Raw genomic sequence first — 19,675 nt, 5'->3', positions numbered from 1 at the left:
ACAGGTCGATGAATTTACAGTGTACACAAAAAAAGAAAAGAAAAAGAAAAACCAAACTTAAAAAATAAATAAATCTACTTATTCATTCAAATGCACTGTATGTTTATGCAAACGTGCTGTCAAAACGCGTTTAACCTGAACCTGTCTCAGTAAGGAAAACTTTAGAAAAACAACATTATAATACAGGCTATCTGAAATATATTTCTGTAAATATAGCTCTACTGAAAAGTGTCACCCCTTCAACCAGTCCACATACACTCAGTGCTCTTTAACACACACATACTACATTCCTCCTGTCCCGCCGGACAGAACAAGGGGAAAGAGGAAAAAGGGAAGTGCCTTTTCACATCTCTCCGTCTGTCTCTCTATCTGAAAAAAAAAATCCTTATGCTTGCAGCGCTTTTAAGAAAACCAAGCAATGGTTAAACAGGAAGAAGTGACCTGCAGGGTGGAACGCCTATCAGGCAGGCTGAAGATAGATCAATGAAGGGGGGCCATTGGAAGAAGGCGCCGTGTGCTGCTGTACAGTCAGAGAGATAGGGTGGGATTTCACAGGCTAGCAGCACATGCTCTCACCACGCCGAGAGCTGAAAGACGTATAGTACACGTGTGTGTGTGTGTTTGCACTAGAAGGCCCTGGCGTCTTGGGACTGTTGCTTTTGAGGAAAAGGCAAGGTAAGACGCTTTTACGATAATATACTGATAATATCCTGCTGTTGCACATTTATCCTCGGACAGGGCTCGAATGGTAGGTTTCGAAACCGAAAAGTGCTACGCAAAACGCGTTTAGTATGTTGGCTGTTTTAAAAGCACGCTGTATTCTTTAAACAGCATTTCAATGTAAATGGTACGTTTTGCAGATTTGATCTTTTTATGTTGAGTTTTTTTTTTTTCTTTTCTTTTTTTTTCGCAAAAATGTGCTTTGTCACCACGGGCCCCTGGCCCATATGGCACTGCCAGTAATTCAGTTGATTGCAGTAATGCATTCATTGATTGATTACTGAAGCCACTACTGTACAAGCACATCTGCTCACAATGAGACGAAGACTAACCTTAATAGTACTACCTACCACTAATATTTAAACATGATTTTACTAAATATTTTAAAATAGTAAAAAACTAAAAATAAAATACAATTTTATATAAATATAGGAGTGTGATTACCTGAATAAATTAAAATACACGTGTTTTCGACTGCGATACTTTTATTGGTTTTATTACCAATTTGCCACACAGATGGGGGAAATTGTCGCAGTTACAGCTTCAAAAACATACATACATGTGACAGGGTGTGCATGTGTAAATGTGCAAGTTACTGTGTGTAATATACTATATAGATTAAATGTTGGAACATTTGTTTGATTATAGTATTGTTAAATTTGGTCTGGGGGTCTATCACAAAAGGCTTCTTTTGTCCGTAAGCTATCACTAATTAAAGATGACTATTACTCTAATTACGAAAAACGTCTAAGACGTCCAGGGTACCAGAGTAGCAAAACTTCAGAGAACACAATATAACAGCCCTCATTAATGAGACAAGTGCAACACCATGTATCCTTCTGTCAAGGTCTGGTCATATTGTCTTTTTTTTGTTTTCAATTTTCTACCAGACAATACGACGACAGAGGGGGGTCCCAGGCTACATCCACTGCCAAAGAAGCTGTTCCACTTTTTCAATTGTTTTTTTCCTCTCGCCCTCTGCCCCTGGTGGGAAAGTATTTAGGACTTTAGGTCTGTGACAAATAAAAATGTCATCCCTGCTCAAGTCTGCCGTGATTGTTTGTGGGCAAACTAGCACTCCGAGGTCTTGAGATGTTGCCTTAAAGTGAGGGGAGATGCTGGGAATGGCTCTGTCCCCTTCACACGCCATCTTTGGTCAAGCCCAATTTCTGGAAGACCACTGGCCTTTCCTTAACAATACCACTCTCGGCACAGGGGGTCCTCTCATACCCGAAGCTCAAACAGATTCACATAGAAACACCATTGTACAGTAAAAGCCTTTTGAATATGACTGCCAACTGACACATCTCCTCTCAGTTTAAGGGAGGAAGAAAGTGGTTGGAGAGAAGTGACTCAAAAACAAGAAAGGGGACGTTTACACAGAACATGCTTTTCAATTCTACTGGGCCACTTTTCCGTTGTTTTTTAACATAAACAAGCTCGTGTTAATGTTAACTTAAAAAAAAAATGGATATTGTGCTTTTTTATATATTGACCTGCGGCTCACATTTTTAACAGCGGCCCTAACCATACAAAAAAAGAGTGTGTATGAGGTGTGAATTAGAAGATTTAGCATGATGGGAAAACAATGATAAGAACAACAGAACAAAATTCAAATAAAAAACAACAGAGCTTTTGGTAAATATCGATATTCATAAAATATGTGCCACTAGAGATTTAATGGGAGGGGCACATTATTGTTTTGTTTTTTAAAAATGGACCAATTCTGAGATATGACATTGCAGGCAAGCATTAAATGTCTTACGATAAAACTGTAAAAGGCTTTGTTGTATGCGTTACATGTGTTTCAAAAAAAGAGCCACATTTACACCTATTTGAAATCTTTTTGTTGGAAAACAGTCACTGAGCAACATTCGACGGCTCAGCATAGGTCGTTCAGATTATCGGTTCAACATAAAAACTGCAAAAAAATCATCTCACTTTTTGGAGACATATTTATAGAGCCAAAGATAAATGTTCCACCCTTTAGGTGATTGAACTTTGCGAGTACAACACACTTGCCATGTCTTTTTGCCATGTTTTGTTTTTAAATTTTGAATTAAATATGTAATAGTTTCCCTTAAGACATGTGCACATGAAATTTCAGTTTTATTCTATCTTGCTACACTGCGCATACACTAGATATAGATAGATAGATAGATAGATAGATAGATAGATAGATAGATAGATAGATAGATAGATAGATAGATAGATAGATAGATAGATAGATAGATAGATAGATAGATAGAAATGTTGAACATTATTGTGCAACCACAACTAGTTTTCAGTTTAGGGTGCCTATAACATACTGAAGTGCTGGTGTTTTCCTTTTAGATTCTTTGGTGGGTATCAGTCGTTCAGTAGTAAATTACTTTTTCAGCAATAGTTGAAATGGTCAGTATACAATTCCCACAAAAGCTAAGCCCCTCATGCTTTGTAAAAGGTCTACTAGTTTTGGAAGAACTGGCCTTTGATCTGGCCAAACACACAACGGCTACTCTCTCTCTCCCTCCCTCTTTCCCTCTCCCTCACTCCTTTCTTCCGTCTTTCTCAATTTGTTGCAGTGTTCAGGGGTGTCAAAGGATCCGAGCTGTGACTCTAAAGAAGAGACGGCGAGTGGGACATGCACATCGGACGCTCTGACAATACAGGCTCAGGTTCCTGTGAGTTTGCCATGGCGACCAGTGGGCCCTGACAGCAGCGGGGATCATGGTCTTGCTGAGGAAGAGTGTGTGTGCGTGTGTGTGTGTGTGTGTGTGTGTAGCTGAGGGGGTGTGGGGTTATTGGGGGACACACGCCAGATGCCTTGGGGAGACGCCCTTCAGCTCACCAGCTGGGTGAGGCTAAACTGCCCCTCACGCGACGGTTCTCGGCCTTAACGGATTAGAGTGTTTGTTTACGGCACACTTCGGCTATCATACGCTCACAAACACAATAACAACAATAGTGTAACAATAGTTTAACAAAAAAGTGGTAATAGTGTACCTCTCAATTAGATTCAGGACCTAATACTGTAGCAAAACTATTTATCATACAAAAGTAAACCTAAAGTCTGACCATCTCTGGCAGTACTTACTTATGGAATATTGTAGTGTTTATTATAAATTATTTATCAGTTTTGTTCACAACATTTTGCCCTCATAATCTTTAATCAAAAACTTCCTATCACCCTCACAACGACTCTCTTCTTCTCCTCGCCTCCAGCAACTAGTGAGATCGAAACAATAGCAAACGACAACTATCAAAATATTTTTCTTATTCAAGAAGTCATTTCATTTCAATATACGTCACAATAGGGAAGAAAAGACAATCTGTTTCATGCTGACTTTAAAATCGAACACTGACATATTATTTATATCAGCCTAAACTGTCCAACAATATGCCAAATGATTAAAATGACAACATGGAAGTAGTTAAATATGGTTGATAAATTCAATAGTTTCATGCTCAATTCACTGCCTGGCTATGGTGCAAACCATGTTCATCCTTGCTGCAAACTATATTTAATGGAGTCTGCGTTGTGATTTATTTATCTTGCAAACTTTCATTCATGCTTTTTGAAGATAAAGGCATGTCATAAAAACTCTATGCATCTCTACCTTGTGAAATTTGTGCCAATATACTCTACTGAACGCTCAGATTTTAAAGTTGGCGTGAAATAAAACATCACTCTATTCGCATGTTATTCATCTTATTGAGAACAATTTACTAGTATTTAATTTACTAGAGAACAATAACTTCTATTATTTTTTTTATGTTTTGACCTCGTAAACAAAATGTAAAACGTAACCATGCCAGACTTCTCCAATCATTTAGTCTGCTTAAACTCTGTCCCTTTCTTGCAATGGAGTGGTGCAGGTATGACGTCGGAACCCGGAAGACAATTTTAATTTTTTTAAATACTGTTTTTTTTTTCAACTCACGTTTGGGTCAAATATGTAAACACTTAACCGTTGGGTTATTGCATCACTATCTCACGACCAATTCGTACGTATTTGTACAAGGTGGCTAATTCGTGTGAATTTGTACGACCTCACTAGTATGAATTTGTATGATTTTTTGTCTATACTGCAATGATAGATTTAGGTTTTAGAGGCGGGGTTAGGGGTAGAATTAGCCACCCCATAAAATCTGTATGAATTACTTTAAGATTGGGTTGGTTATTTATTTAAAGGGGCACTATGTAGGATTTTTGCAGTAAAATATCCAAAAACCACTAGGTTGGTGTTATTTATTTTGTTCAGTTGAGTTCTTACAATATCCCAAATGTTTCCAACTATTTGTAAATTGTGAGAAAATTGCTATTTTAACCAAGGACCGGGACGTATCAGCATAGCGTCTGAGGGAGTCGCCTGTCAATTGCGTCATTTCTGCGTTACCCTCGGTTTCGGTTTACTCTTAGCAGTGTGAACAAGTGTCACAGCAGCCGCTGACCGAACGCACAGAGTAACGTCATAACATCATTTTAAACACACTTAAATGTATCTAATATGATAAACAGAGCTGCGTTACCACACACTCGTGACCAGAAAAGCGTAAATGGCGCCGGCGACTGTGTCCCGTCATAAACAAAGTCCCACTGCGATAATCTCACTAACAATCGCTCCAGCGGCCATGCTCAGCTCCTCAACACTCAGTCCTGCTCTGCTTCATACTACAGTAACGTTAATAACCGCATCCATCAACATGATTTTTTGCTAGAGTCTTATCCCGATTCTTTTCCACCGGCTGAGAGGTGAAGACCACACGTCCCAAGATTCTGATCTCAAACTTGCCGTCATCAAACTACACATTTGTTTTGAATAGGCAAATTCCATTAAAAATGACAGTGCACATAGTGATACAGCTCTAAAAATCCTTCTCAGTATTAAAGAATAGCAGAGTTCACACCACAGCTATAACGATAACGATATTACATTTACATTTAATCATTTAGCAGACGCTTTTATCCAAAGCGACTTACAAAAAATAGCAATAGAAGCAACGAAACAAACAAGGCCAACTAGCTGTAAGAGCTGTAAGAAGTCTCAGTTAATTAAGCACAGTACACTAACAATTTCTTTTTTTTTTTGGGACAAACAAACAAAATTTAAATGGATAGTTATGTGCTATTCTTTATTGGTCAGGTGCAATTGGAAAATATGTGTCTTACGCTATCGTTGGAATCCTTTTCTGAACGATGTTATCCAGCTGATGACTGATAAAAACATTGACAGCCATCCTACTGCAACAAGCTTGAACATTTAAAGCGCCAGACAGGCACACGTTTAGAATAAACAGAACGATATCGCCCGCTGGTGTGGGTGCTAATATAATTATCTTTATAGTTATCGTTCTTGGTGTGAACGGGCCTTAAGATTATCCTATTGGAGGATTTTCAATTTATGTGTAAAATAAAGCCTGTGGTAAACATAACTTGAAAGCATTGTCAAGTTATGTTTACCACAGGCATTATTTTACTCATAAATCGAAAAATCCTTTAATAAAAACCATAGGAAAATCTCAAATGAAGTGGATCGAACGAAGTCTCCGCCCTACATTTTTCGAATGTACACCTCATCGAATGTACATCACATAACGAATATATCTGTTGCTATTTCTGTTTCATTGTGACTTTGGCATAAAAGAGATATTGGAAGCGTTTTAATTTGCTTTTAGCATTGTTTTTCCCTGCTAGACGTGATCAGAATAGACCTGCAACCTATTTTTGGGTCGCAACCCACCAGTTGAGAGCCACTGATAACACTCAGTAAAACCCCAATCTCTTTGTCATTGACTAGCATCACAACAAACAGCTAAAGATGTGATGAGCCGACTGGGTAATCTCTGCAGGCAACTGTGATGTGATTACAGTCTCACATTGACCTGTAGAGGTTGAGTAGTCTGTTTACACCCAAAACCTGAGAGGAAACTACCTCAACTGCACTTGAATCTGCCTCTACATCTATGCTAATCTTAATGCTAAAATGCTAACCTGTTATTTTACAATAGCTGCTTGAGTTGTAAACACCAACTTGATCAAACATGGCTCACGAGTAGCTGAGGTAGTTTGAATGTGTTACCATTTCTGGGATGCAAACATCTGCACGCCCCCTGCTGGAGGACCATGGTGGCTTATTGCACAGCTGAGTTTTGGCATAATCTCAGCTGGCAACTGTGAGTAGTGTGTCACCCCCTCTCACAGGCGCTGCTGGGGTTCTGTCACACACAGCACCCTCACGCCATGACGACATGTCAGCGGTCTTCATTGAGAAACCTGTGGAAAACAAGCTGAAATCAAAAATGTTTGTGTTTGTTATTCATTTAGTTAATTCACAGACTTGTTCAATTAATCCATTTATCACTACATTTCCACACTGGCAATTATGGTTAAGCCAGTGTATCGGCTGAGGTGGTAAGCCTACTGGAAGAAGTCGCGTGTTCCTGATCTGTGAGAACTTTCTGATGTTGGTGATACTGCATCAGGAACTGATTGGATGATATTTAGGAGCCATCAGTTCTTGATGCACTCCCTTCAGCATCGAAAGAGACACCTGTCTTTTCATTAAAAGTGTTTTTTAATTTTACAATTCAGTGAACAGTACAAAACTACAAGATAAATAATACAGTAATTGTTCTGAGAAGTTTATATAGATATTAAAGATGCAGTATTAGGCTACTTAAAGGCATAGTTCACCCAAAAATAAATCACCCCATGATTTACACACCCTCAAGTCAACCTAGGTGTGTATGACATTCTTCTGTCAGATTAATACAATCGGAGTTATAGTAAAAAAAAAATGTCCTGGCTCTTTCAAGCATTATAATGCCAGCCCAAAATTTTAAGCCCAAAAAAGTGTATCCATCCATTATAAAAGTGCTCCGTGGGGCAAATAAAGGCCTTCTGAAGTTAATCGATGGGTTTGTGTAAGAAAAAAATATCCATATTTACCATGTTATAAAGTATATGTCTAGCGTTCAGGCTAGATATATACTTTAACTTGCGTAAAAAGTGTAGTGCCTCTCGCAGTTCAAAATGCTTACGTTACCTCCGACGTTATCGTCGCGCCAGTTGCACTTTTCCGTATGCGGAAGACGTTCCGATTTACTTTATAACGTGTTAAATATGGATATTTTTCTTAAACAAACCCATCGATTTGCTTCAGAAGTTATTTATTAACACTCAGAGCTGTGTGGATTACTTTTATAATGGATTAATGCACTTTTTTCAACTTCAAATTTTGGGCTGCCTTTCACTGCCATTATAAAGCTTGGAAAAGCCAGGACATTTAATATAACTCTGTCTTCGTCTGAAAGAAGAATGTCATACACCCTTAAAATGGCTTGAGGGTGAGTAAATTATGGGATAATTACATTTTTGGGGGGTGAACTATCCCTTCAAAGCCACACCAAACAATCTGTTTGTTTGAGTGGCAAGATGTTTTATTGTCACTGTTGGTAGCCTATATTTATTGTAGCGTTGCATCCTGTTCAACTAGCCTATAACATGTACATTAATTGTTTTTTAATAATGAGCTATTCCTTTGTCTTTAATAAAGTTATAAGATGCTTTGCATTTATTTCTGAATAGAAATGATCTCTGCTCTTCATATGACACGAAACCTTTCACATACTATTCATGATATTTACCAATTTGCTAGTATTCTGACAGTCAGCAACACTGAATGGCATTGCATTAAAGAACAAAATATCGATAAATATTTGTTTAATATCTTACATGTTTTAGTCTTTAATAAATGCCACTTGGGTTGGTATTTTGAATCTAACGCGATGACACATGGATATCCTACTTTTTGAGGACATGCTGCCAGTCACCACGGAGAAATGAGACAGCGCCCTCTTCCGATTAACTTAATTCATTGCAGCAGTCTGAGCTGTTGAGGCCTTGAGTAAAAAAAGTGACGCTACTATATGTGATTTAGAAAAGAAAAATAATATTTTCGAGCGAAAATCAGATAAAAAGCTAAGATATACTGCATATTTCATGTATTAAGCAGCTTGATAACAATGAGCGCTACAGGTAGATTGTGCTGCTGTTTACTATCGCCCTCTAGTGGCCGCCAAATGCCATTAGTACGAATCAGCACATGGAGTAACTCCGCTCCTCTCTCCCCGGGTTGCAGTTTCAGAACGTGGTCTAAATTGTTGCATTGTCCTTGAACCAAAAACATTTTGGGAACAACACAGGGCAGTTCATATGAGCTCGAAGGGAGGCAGAATTAAACGCACAAAAAATGTGCAAAATTTGGATTCGGATGGTACGCCTTCACTATTGCGATCGATAATCGATAAACATCCAAACAATTTACCTGCCGGGCGACAGTTGGAGAGGACACCTCCATCCAAAAATGAAAGGGTCTCACCACACCAGGGTTCTTCAGCAATATCAGAACAAGTGGTCAAAGATGAGCCATGTGGCCAGGTAAACAAACAGACATACACAACGAGTATTTAATCTGTAGGCTATTTTACAAATGTGTAAAAAATGACTCAAACAATGTGTTAAAATGGGTTTGCTACATGGAAAAGTAACCCTATTCCCCCTTTTTTTCCATTTCCCCCCCATTAATGTTTTATGAATTTGTGATTGAATGACCATGACACAACAGCAATATAAATATCAGGTTTTTTACGTATTGTTATTATTAATGTAAATATTATTATTAATAAAATAATAATAGGGTACAACGAGGCTAAAGGCACACTTTAAAAATGTGATTTTCACAAAGTGCATAATTGCAGAAAAACTATTTGTATTTATGAAGAAACATATTTTGTGTGAAAAAAGTGGTTTATTTAGTTATTATATTATAAAATTAATACCATAAATGTTTGAGGTGGCTAACTCTACAGACGGTTAAAGTACTGATACAAATACTTAAGCTAAATTAATGTTTTTAATTAAATTAATACGTAATTACAAAGTTAAAACTTGTTCAAAACGTTTGTATTATTTTCTGATTATTTTGATAAATAAGAATATTTTTTTAATTCAAATGTTAGTGTAGAAATTTTAATAATACAGAAAAAATATTTTAAAAAGTAATGATTCTGAAAGCATTTAATATATATATATATATATATATATATATATATATATATATATATATATATATATATATATATATATATATATATATATATATATATCATATATATATATATATATATATATATATATATATATATATATGAACAAAAATGAATTTTATTTATAATATATATATATATGATATATATATGCTTTCAGAATATAAACACAAAAAAATAATATATATATAAATAACCCAACCTAATATATGATAATTACCACCTGAATGTCCTGTCAACAAAAGGAAAAGTCAGCCAGATATTAATTGTCATGTTAATTATTGTGCCTTTAGTCTCAACAGCAGGGACGCTTTTTACCCCAAATACCATACTTACAGGTCCTTCTCAAAAAATTAGCATATTGTGATAAAGGTCATTATTTTCCATAATGTAATGATAAAAATTAAACTTTAATATATTTTAGATTCATTGCACAACAACTGAAATATTTCAGGTCTTTTATTGTTTTATTACTGATGATTTTGGCATACAACTTATGAAAACCCAAAATTCCTGAGGCTTTTAAAAACTCCCAGCCTGGTTCATTACTCAAAACCGCAATCATGGGTAAGACTGCCGACCCGACCCTATCCGACCCGGCCATCATTGAAACCCTCAAGCGAGAGGGTAAGACACAGAAAGAAATTTCTGAACGAATAGGCTGTTCCCAGAGTGCTGTATCAAGGCAGCTCAGTGGGAAGTCTGTGGGAAGGAAAAAGTGTGGCAAAAAACGCTGCTCAAAGAGAAGAGGTGACCGGACCCTGAGGAAGATAGTGGAGAAGGACCGATTCCAGACCTTGGGGGACCTGCGGAAGCAGTGGACTGAGTCTCGAGTAGAAACATCCAGAGCCACCGTGCACAGGCGTGTGCAGGAAATGGGCTACAAGTGCCGCATTCCCCAGGTCAAGACACTTTTGGGCTACAGAGAAGCAGCACTGGACTGTTGCTCAGTGGTCCAAAGTACTTTTTTCGGATGAAAGCAAATTTTGCATGTCATTCGTAAATCAAGGTGCTAGAGTCTGGAGGAAGACTGGGGAGAAGGAAATGCCAAAATGCCTGAAGTCCAGTGTCAAGTACCCACAGTCAGTGATGGTCTGGGGTGCCATGTCAGCTGCTGGTGTTGGGCCACTGTGTTTTATCAAGGGCAGGGTCAATACAGCTAGCTATCAGGAGTTTTTGGAGCACTTCGTGCTTCCATCTGCTGAAAAGCTTTATGAAGATGAAGATTTTGTTTTTCAGCACGACCTGGCACCTGCTCACAGTGCCAAAACCACTGGTAAATGGTTTACTGACCATGGTATTACTGTGCTCAATTGGCCTGCCAACTCTCCTGACCTGAACCCCATAGAGAATATGTGGGATATTGTGAAGAGAAAGTTGAGAGACGCAAGACCCAACACTCTGGATGAGCTTAAGGCCGCTATCGAAGCATCCTGGGCCTCCATAACACCTCAGCAGTGCCACAGGCTGATTGCCTCCATGCCACGCCGCATTGAAGCAGTCATTTCTGCAAAAGGATTCCCGACCAAGTATTGAGTGCATAACTGAACATAATTATTTGAAGGTTGACTTTTTTGTATTAAAAACACTTTTCTTTTATTGGTCGGATGAAATATGCTATTTTTTTTTAAATTTTGGGTTTTCATGAGCTGTATGCCAAAATCATCAGTATTAAAACAATAAAAGACCTGAAATATTTCAGTTGGTGTGCAATGAATCTAAAATATATGAAACTTTAGTTTTTTAATCAATATTTTATGGAAAATAATGAACTTTATCATAATATGCAATTTTTTTGAGAAGGAGCTGTATTCATTTTCTTCTGTTAATGAAAAACTGTTTCTTTATTTATATTGAATATAACTAAAAATCATTAAGAATTCCCTTTGTCCTAAAATATTTAATTTTAACGATTCTTATTTGTACTTTAATCTACAACATTTAAACAATAAATTAAAAAAATAATCAAATATCAGATTAAATTAGCACAGAATCAACGTCTGCGATCACATCAAGGATTAGCCAAATGTCCATGTGCATATTGCAAAGCAGATGTTTTGTATGTTGGAAGCAAGTTTTTGTGCCATAGAATGGTTGGAAGGAAAATAAAATAAACACCCCTAGAGCCTTTAGCCCTGTTGTACACTATAATAAAAATAATGTAATATATGGTGATCATACTCATAACCCAACAAATACTCACAACGCAACCAAATACAGAAACACTGCAAATACTCACAACGCAACCAAATACAGAAACACTGCAAATACTCACAACACAACCAAATACAGAAACACTGCAAACACTGCAAACACAACCAATACAGAAACACTGCAAATACTCACAACACAACCAAATACAGAAACACTGCAAACACTCACAACACAACCAAATACAGAAACACTGCAAATACTCACAACTTAACCAAATACAGAAACACTGCAAATACTCACAACACATCCAAATACAGAAACACTGCAAATACTCACAACACAACCAAATACAGAAACACTGCAAACACTCACAACACAACCAAATACAGAAACACTGCAAATACTCACAACATAACCAAATACAGAAACACTGCAAATACTCACAACAGAACCAAATACAGAAACACTACAAATACTCACAACGCAACCAAATACAGAAACACTGCAAATACTCACAACGCAACCAAATACTGAAACACTACACATACTCACAACACAACCAAATACTGAAACACTACACATATTCAGAACACAACCAAATACAGAAACACTACAAATACTCACAACACAACCAAATACAGAAACACTGCAAATACTCACAACACAACCAAATACAGAAACACTGCAAATACTCACAACACAACCAAATACAGAAACACACTGCAAATACTCACAACACAGCCAAATACAGAAACACACTGCAAATACTCACAACACAACCAAATACAGAAACACACTGCAAATACTCACAACACAACCAAATACAGAAACACACTGCAAATACTCACAACACAACCAAATACAGAAACACACTGCAAATACTCACAACACAACCAAATACAGAAACACACTGCAAATACTCACAACACAACCAAATACAGAAACACAGCAAATACTCACAACACAACAAAATACAGAAACACACTGCAAATACTCACAACACAACCAAATACAGAAACACACTGCAAATACTCACAACAAAATACAGAAACACACTGCAAATACTCACAACAAAATACAGAAACACTGCAAACACTCACAACACAACCAAATACAGAAACACTGCAAACACTCACAACACAACCAAATACAGAAACACTGCAAACACTCACAACACAACCAAATACAGAAATACACTGCAAACACTCACTACACAACCAAATACAGAAACACACTGCAAATACTCACAACAAAATACAGAAACACACTGCAAACACTCACAACACAACCAAATACAGAAACACTGCAAACACTCACAACACAACCAAATACAGAAACACTGCAAACACTCACAACACAACCAAATACAGAAACACTGCAAACACTCACAACACAACCAAATACAGAAATACACTGCAAACACTCACAACACAACCAAATACAGAAACACACTGCAAATACTCACAACACAACCAAATACAGAAACACACTGCAAATACTCACAGCATATCCAAATACAGAAACACACTGCAAATACTCACAACACAACCAAATAGAGAAACACTGCAAATACTCACAACACAACCAAATACAGAAACACACTGCAAATACTCACAACACAACCAAATACAGAAACAATGCAAATACTCACAACACAACCAAATACAGAAACACACTGCAAATACTCACAACACAATCAAATACAGAAACACACTGCAAATACTCACAACAAAATACAGAAACACACTGCAAATACTCACAACACAACCAAATACAGAAACACACTGCATATACTCACAACACAACCAACTACAGAAACACACTGCAAATACTCACAACACAACCAAATACAGAAACACACTGCAAATACTCACAACACAACCAAATACAGAAACACACTGCAAATACTCACAACACAACCAAATACAGAAACACACTGCATATACTCACAACACAACCAACTACAGAAACACACTGCAAATACTCACAACACAACCAAATACAGAAACACACTGCAAATACTCACAACCAAATACAGAAACACTGCAAATACTCACAACACAACCAAATACAGAAACACACTGCAAATACTCACAACACAACCAAATACAGAAACACACTGCAAATACTCACAACCAAATACAGAAACACTGGAAATACTCACAACACAACCAAATACAAAACACACTGCAAATACTCACAACACAACCAAATACAGAAACACACTGCAAATACTCACAACACAACCAAATACAGAAACACTGCAAATACTCACAACACAACCAAATACAGAAACACACTGCAAATACTCACAACACAACCAAATACAGAAACACACTGTAAACACTCACAACCCAACCAAATACAGAAGCACTGCAAATACTCACAACACAACCAAATACAGAAACACACTGCAAATACTCACAACACAACCAAATACAGAAACACACTGCAAATACTCACAACACAACCAAATACAGAAACACACTGCAAATACTCACAACACAACCAAATACAGAAACACACTGCAAATACTCACAACACAACCAAATACAGAAACACACTGCAAATACTCACAACACAACCAAATACAGAAACACAATGCAAATACTCACAACCAAATACAGAAACACTGCAAATACTCACAACACAACCAAATACAGAAACACTGCAAACACTCACAACACAACCAAATAGAGAAACACTGCAAATACTCACAACACAACCAAATACAGAAAAACACTGCGAATACTCACAACACAACCAAATACAAAAACACACTGCAAATACTCACAACACAACCAAATACAGAAACACACTGCAAATACTCACAACACAACCAAATACAGAAACACACTGCAAATACTCACAACACAACCAAATACAGAAACACACTGCAAATACTCACAACACAACCAAATACAGAAACACACTGCAAATACTCACAACACAACCAAATACAGAAACACACTGCAAATACTCACAACACAACCAAATACAGAAACACACTGCAAATACTCACAACACAACCAAATACAGAAACACACTGCAAATACTCACAACACAACAAAATACAGAAACACTACAAATACTCACAACACAACAAAATACAGAAACACACTGCAAATACTCACAACTTAACCAAATACAGAAACACACTGCAAATACTCACAACACAACCAAATACAGAAACACACTGCAAATACTCACAACCAAATACAGAAACACACTGCAAATACTCACAACACAACCAAATACAGAAACACACTGCAAATACTCACAACACAACAAAATACAGAAACACTACAAATACTCACTGCTATTAATTTACCTCGTGATTTAAACAGTGGATTCATTATTATTTTTGAATTTTCACATTTTAAGGGATAACATTTCTTAATTAGTTAATTCTTTCCAAGGAAAAAACTACACACATTTCATGCATTGGATCAAATGAAGTTCTCCAGCAGCCCAAATTTAAAGACGAGAGGATGTCGATCAGGAGGTCTAGTTCTACAGTTGCATCAGGTGCTTCATACAAAATCATATTCACATATCTTTCTGCTTCTACATTTGTAAGTTTTGATATCACACTGCATAAAGTACATGCATTGATTCTTGTCAAAATGTGATCGTATTGCTTTATCATTCACTTTTATGGATATCCAGCAATGGCTGGGAATGCCGACCCTGAAATCTTCATCCAGGGAATGCAGGGATACCAATGGACAGACACAGACCTGGAGTTTGTCTATCAAACTAAATTGAAAAAGCAAGTTCAACAGGCACAGGTTAATGAATGCATATTTTCAAAATGGAATATTAGTGTACTGCATATTGTACACTAAATACTCCCTACTGTACTTTCATTTATTTTTATTTTCTATGTTTAATCCAATGTTTGTAAGTGTATATATATAAACTAATATATAATATTCTGTGAACATAGAAATGTTGCATATTGCAAACTTTATGTACATAATATATACTGCATAAATTAGTATGGTATGATATTTTGAACCTCCTCTCCCATTTATGCCTTTTCTGATCATCTGAATATTGTGACTGTAAGATGTTCTATTTTTGTCTTGAGAATTTGATGAACCGAGAGAACAATATTATTTACAGAAAGAGTTAAGCGACATGCAGAAGTCTTTGAAGAACACGAGGCAAATGCTGGACATGGCCCTTGCTGCACGTGACAAAATACAAACAGAACTCTCTAAGGTCTCCGACACGTTTGCGATGCGTTTTTCTCTTCAAACATGCCATTTTTATAATGTGATACCTGTGAAACGCCTGTCTGATCTCAGCACTTGTGGCTCTGGTATTTCAGTTACCATCGTGCGAACGGATGCTGCAAATTTCCAGGGAAATACTTCTGAGGTCCCAGAGCTCTAGCCAGCTGGAAGGGCTTGATTTTAAGTCTCTTATTGTTAAACTGAAGGCTGCTGATGTGCGTTGCATTACTGCTAAGGAAAAGACAGAGGTCAGCAAACTCAAGACAGAGGTGGAAGAAGCACAAGTAATGAGGTATTAGCCCAACAGCTTCACAATGGTTTTGACTTTCTAGTGGTATTTTACCAATGCAAAACTCGTTAGCATGATGCTAGGATTTTTCTATATGGTTGCTAACATGTTTTGGAGGGTTTTAAGCATGTCGCTATGTGGCTGCTTTGGTTGCCCACTTCAAAGCCACCTTGTCTTGTGCCCTGAATTTATGGGATGTTTCTGCTAGTTTGTCCTCCAGAAAACAAGTTTTAATTGCTAATTTTGCAATTCTACACCTCAACAAGCTAAAGCGTTTTAGATTTACAATTATTTTGTTTGCAGAGAAAAAGAGGAGAAACTCATGAAGGACATTGACAGCTGTAAGGAGAACATCAACCAAATCAAGGTGATGGCTAGCAATAGAATGCCCTCATTGTATAAAATTAGTATGTGTTGCGCTAAAGACAATCTTTTTTTGTGTGCAAAGGTATATGTACATAATCTTACGGCTGAAATAGCTGCACTGGAATCCAAGATGTCTGGTAAAGAGGTTAGTGCATCACACCTGACCACTGTTTGCTATTTCCTAGCTGATATTTGAAGCACTTTGCAGACATTCAAACAAAATAAGAAGAATTAAAGGGATAGTTACTAAGATGAAAATTAAGTCATCATTTACTCACCCTGGTGTTGTTCTAAGTTGTGAGTAATCAAGCACGATCATTTGAATATACTCCGGTATCTACTGATACAAAGCCATATGCTAATCGTTGAAGTAACCCTTTAATAACAGAATTTTACATTTTTATCTGTGAACTATCCCTTTACATTTTTAGACAAATGACAAATATTTTTGAATCACATAGGAGACACCACAGTCAACTAAACCACGGCAAAAAGTCCACAGAGGCCCTAAACACTCCACTGCTCCTTCTGCCCCTAAATCCTCCAAACCCCACAAAACCCCTGGAGCTCCAAAACCCTCCAAACCTCCTGCTGACCCTCATGCTCCAAAACCCTCCAAACCTCCTGCTGATCCTCCTGCTCCAAAGCCCTCCAAACCTCCTGCTGATCCTCCTGCTCCAAAACCTTCTAAACCTCCTGCTGATCCTCCTACTCCAAAACCCTCCAAACCTCATGCTGATCCTCCCACTCCAAAACCCTCCAAACCTCCTGCTGATACTCCTGCTCCAAAACCCTCCAAACCTCCTGCTCCAAAACCTTCCAAACCTCCTTCTAATCCTCCTGCTCCAAAACCTTCCAAACCTCCTGCTGATCCTCCTGCTCCAAAACCCTCCAAACCTCATGCTGATCCTCCCACTCCAAAACCCTCCAAACCTCCTGCTGATACTCCTGCTCCAAAACCCTCCAAACCTCCTGCTCCAAAACCTTCCAAACCTCCTTCTAATCCTCCTGCTCCAAAACCTTCCAAACCTCCTGCTGATCCTCCTGCTCCAAAACCCTCCAAACCTCATGCTGATCCTCCCACTCCAAAACCCTCCAAACCTCCTGCTGATACTCCTGCTCCAAAACCCTCCAAACCTCCTGCTCCAAAACCTTCCAAACCTCCTTCTAATCCTCCTGCTCCAAAACCTTCCAAACCTCCTGCTGATCCTCCTGCTCCAAAACCCTCCAAACCTCCTGCTCCAAAACCCTCCAAACCTCCTGCTGATCCTCCTGCTCCAAAACCCTCCAAACCTCCTGCTCCAAAACCATCCAAACCTCCTGCTGATCCTCCTGCTCCAAAACCTTCCAAACCTCCTGCTGATCCTCCTGCTCCAAAATCCTCTAAACCTCCTGCTGATACTCCTGCTCCAAAACCCTCCAAACCCATGAAAACCTCTGGAGCCGCAAAACCCTCAAAACTCTCCAAACCCATGAAAACCCCTGGAGCCTCCAAAGCCACCACTGGCCCGAAGGCCTCGGAGGCTGATGTCGATGGCCTCCGCCGCTCTAAAAGAATTGCTGCTAAGAAGTAAAGAATCTGCTTAAAATGCTTCAGATAAGTGAAGGTAAACTCAGGAAGTTCAAATGTTCTTACTCTCATTTATGGCAAACTTGCAAATGATTTGATTTAAACTTTTAGACCTAGAGGGAATAGTGTGGTGCCCTCTAGTGGATATTTGGAGTTTAGTGTTTATGGACACTCAATGGTGGTTATTCACACATCAAATGTAGTTCTTTCAGCATTTGCCTTACAGTTTAATGTCTTGAACTATAATGTGTTTTTTGTTCTTTTCACCACATGTTAAGAGTGTTTTATTTGAAGATGAATAAACGTTTTTCAGCCGTCTGGGTTATGTGTTGTAGAAAGTGCTGGCTTCTTCAGAATATCTGAGAGGTTCAGATTGGCCAAGTTGGGTTTTTGAACGTGGATGCTTAAACTGAATTTTCCAGCAGGTGGCCTGTTTTTATCTACAAACTGTTTGTTTAGCTCTGTTGACTTTAAAAAAATACTTTTTAATAAGTTATGAAGGGTTAACACCAATGAGCTAATTTATTTGTGGTGCTTTCCTTTGCGTAAACTTACTTCCACAAATTACTAGCATGTTCTGACTGAATGTGAGGACATTGCTGTGCAATTGAGAGTTTTTTGTTGGTTGTTGTTAGCATGTTGCTATTTTCCATGGGTGTTTTTGGTGGTTTCAAATCTGTTGCAACTTATTAATCGAATACAGTAGCAATTGTCTGGCAACCACCCCTACTTTATTTGATTAGGTTATTCTGAGTAGTTGTTAGCGCAATGCTAATTTAATTCTTGTGGTTGCTGGCCTACCAAGTGCTATAGGAGAAGGTTTTCATCTGGTTTGATCGTTAGGTTTGTACTACTAAATATCTAAGTCAGAAGCCATTTACTCCTTGAGTGATAATTATATTAGTGTTCACACTAAATGGACAATACATAGTTCATTATAAGTGTGCTGTTTTGTCATCTGCCGATAAATGGCTGTCAATGTTTTTTTATCATTCATCAACTGTAAAAAATCTTTCTGAAAGTGATTCCAGTGATATTATTCCTGTGTGTTGTTGTTATAGTTGTGGCGTGGACTTCCCTATTCTTTGCATAGAATTAGAACGATTATTAAAACTTTTAAATTATATCCCAGCAAACACAGGACATTCCGCTAACGTTAGTATTTGGTTCCCAATGTCGGTAACAATGTTTAGGGACATTATTTAATTTTTTCAATCATAAATAATATTCTCAGAATGTTGCTTG

At 37.8% G+C, this 19,675-nt stretch overlaps 1 protein-coding gene across 2 annotated transcripts; it reads left to right on the top strand.

Annotated features, from left to right (window-relative positions):
- Positions 1 to 8,771: 8,771 nt before the first annotated feature.
- On the top strand, positions 8,772 to 18,748 carry si:dkeyp-34c12.1 (uncharacterized protein LOC570187 homolog). Of its 2 annotated transcripts, none has more exons than XM_067414893.1 (8): positions 8,772 to 9,142; positions 15,384 to 15,492; positions 15,634 to 15,755; positions 16,093 to 16,191; positions 16,301 to 16,497; positions 16,798 to 16,861; positions 16,943 to 17,005; positions 17,322 to 18,748. In XM_067414893.1, the coding sequence occupies exons 1-8, from the start codon at positions 8,918 to 8,920 to the stop codon at positions 18,432 to 18,434; spliced, it is 1,992 nt and encodes a 663-aa protein (XP_067270994.1). In that variant the 5' UTR covers positions 8,772 to 8,917; the 3' UTR covers positions 18,435 to 18,748. The 2 variants fall into 2 exon arrangements, with proteins under 2 accessions (XP_067270994.1, XP_067270993.1); XM_067414892.1 differs by having other exon boundaries at positions 15,369 to 15,492.
- Positions 18,749 to 19,675: the final 927 nt, after the last annotated feature.

This window comes from Pseudorasbora parva, chromosome 14 (genome assembly GCF_024679245.1).
Source record: "Pseudorasbora parva isolate DD20220531a chromosome 14, ASM2467924v1, whole genome shotgun sequence".
NCBI lineage: Eukaryota > Metazoa > Chordata > Actinopteri > Cypriniformes > Gobionidae > Pseudorasbora > Pseudorasbora parva.
This window is presented reverse-complemented; position numbering and strand designations above follow the sequence as displayed.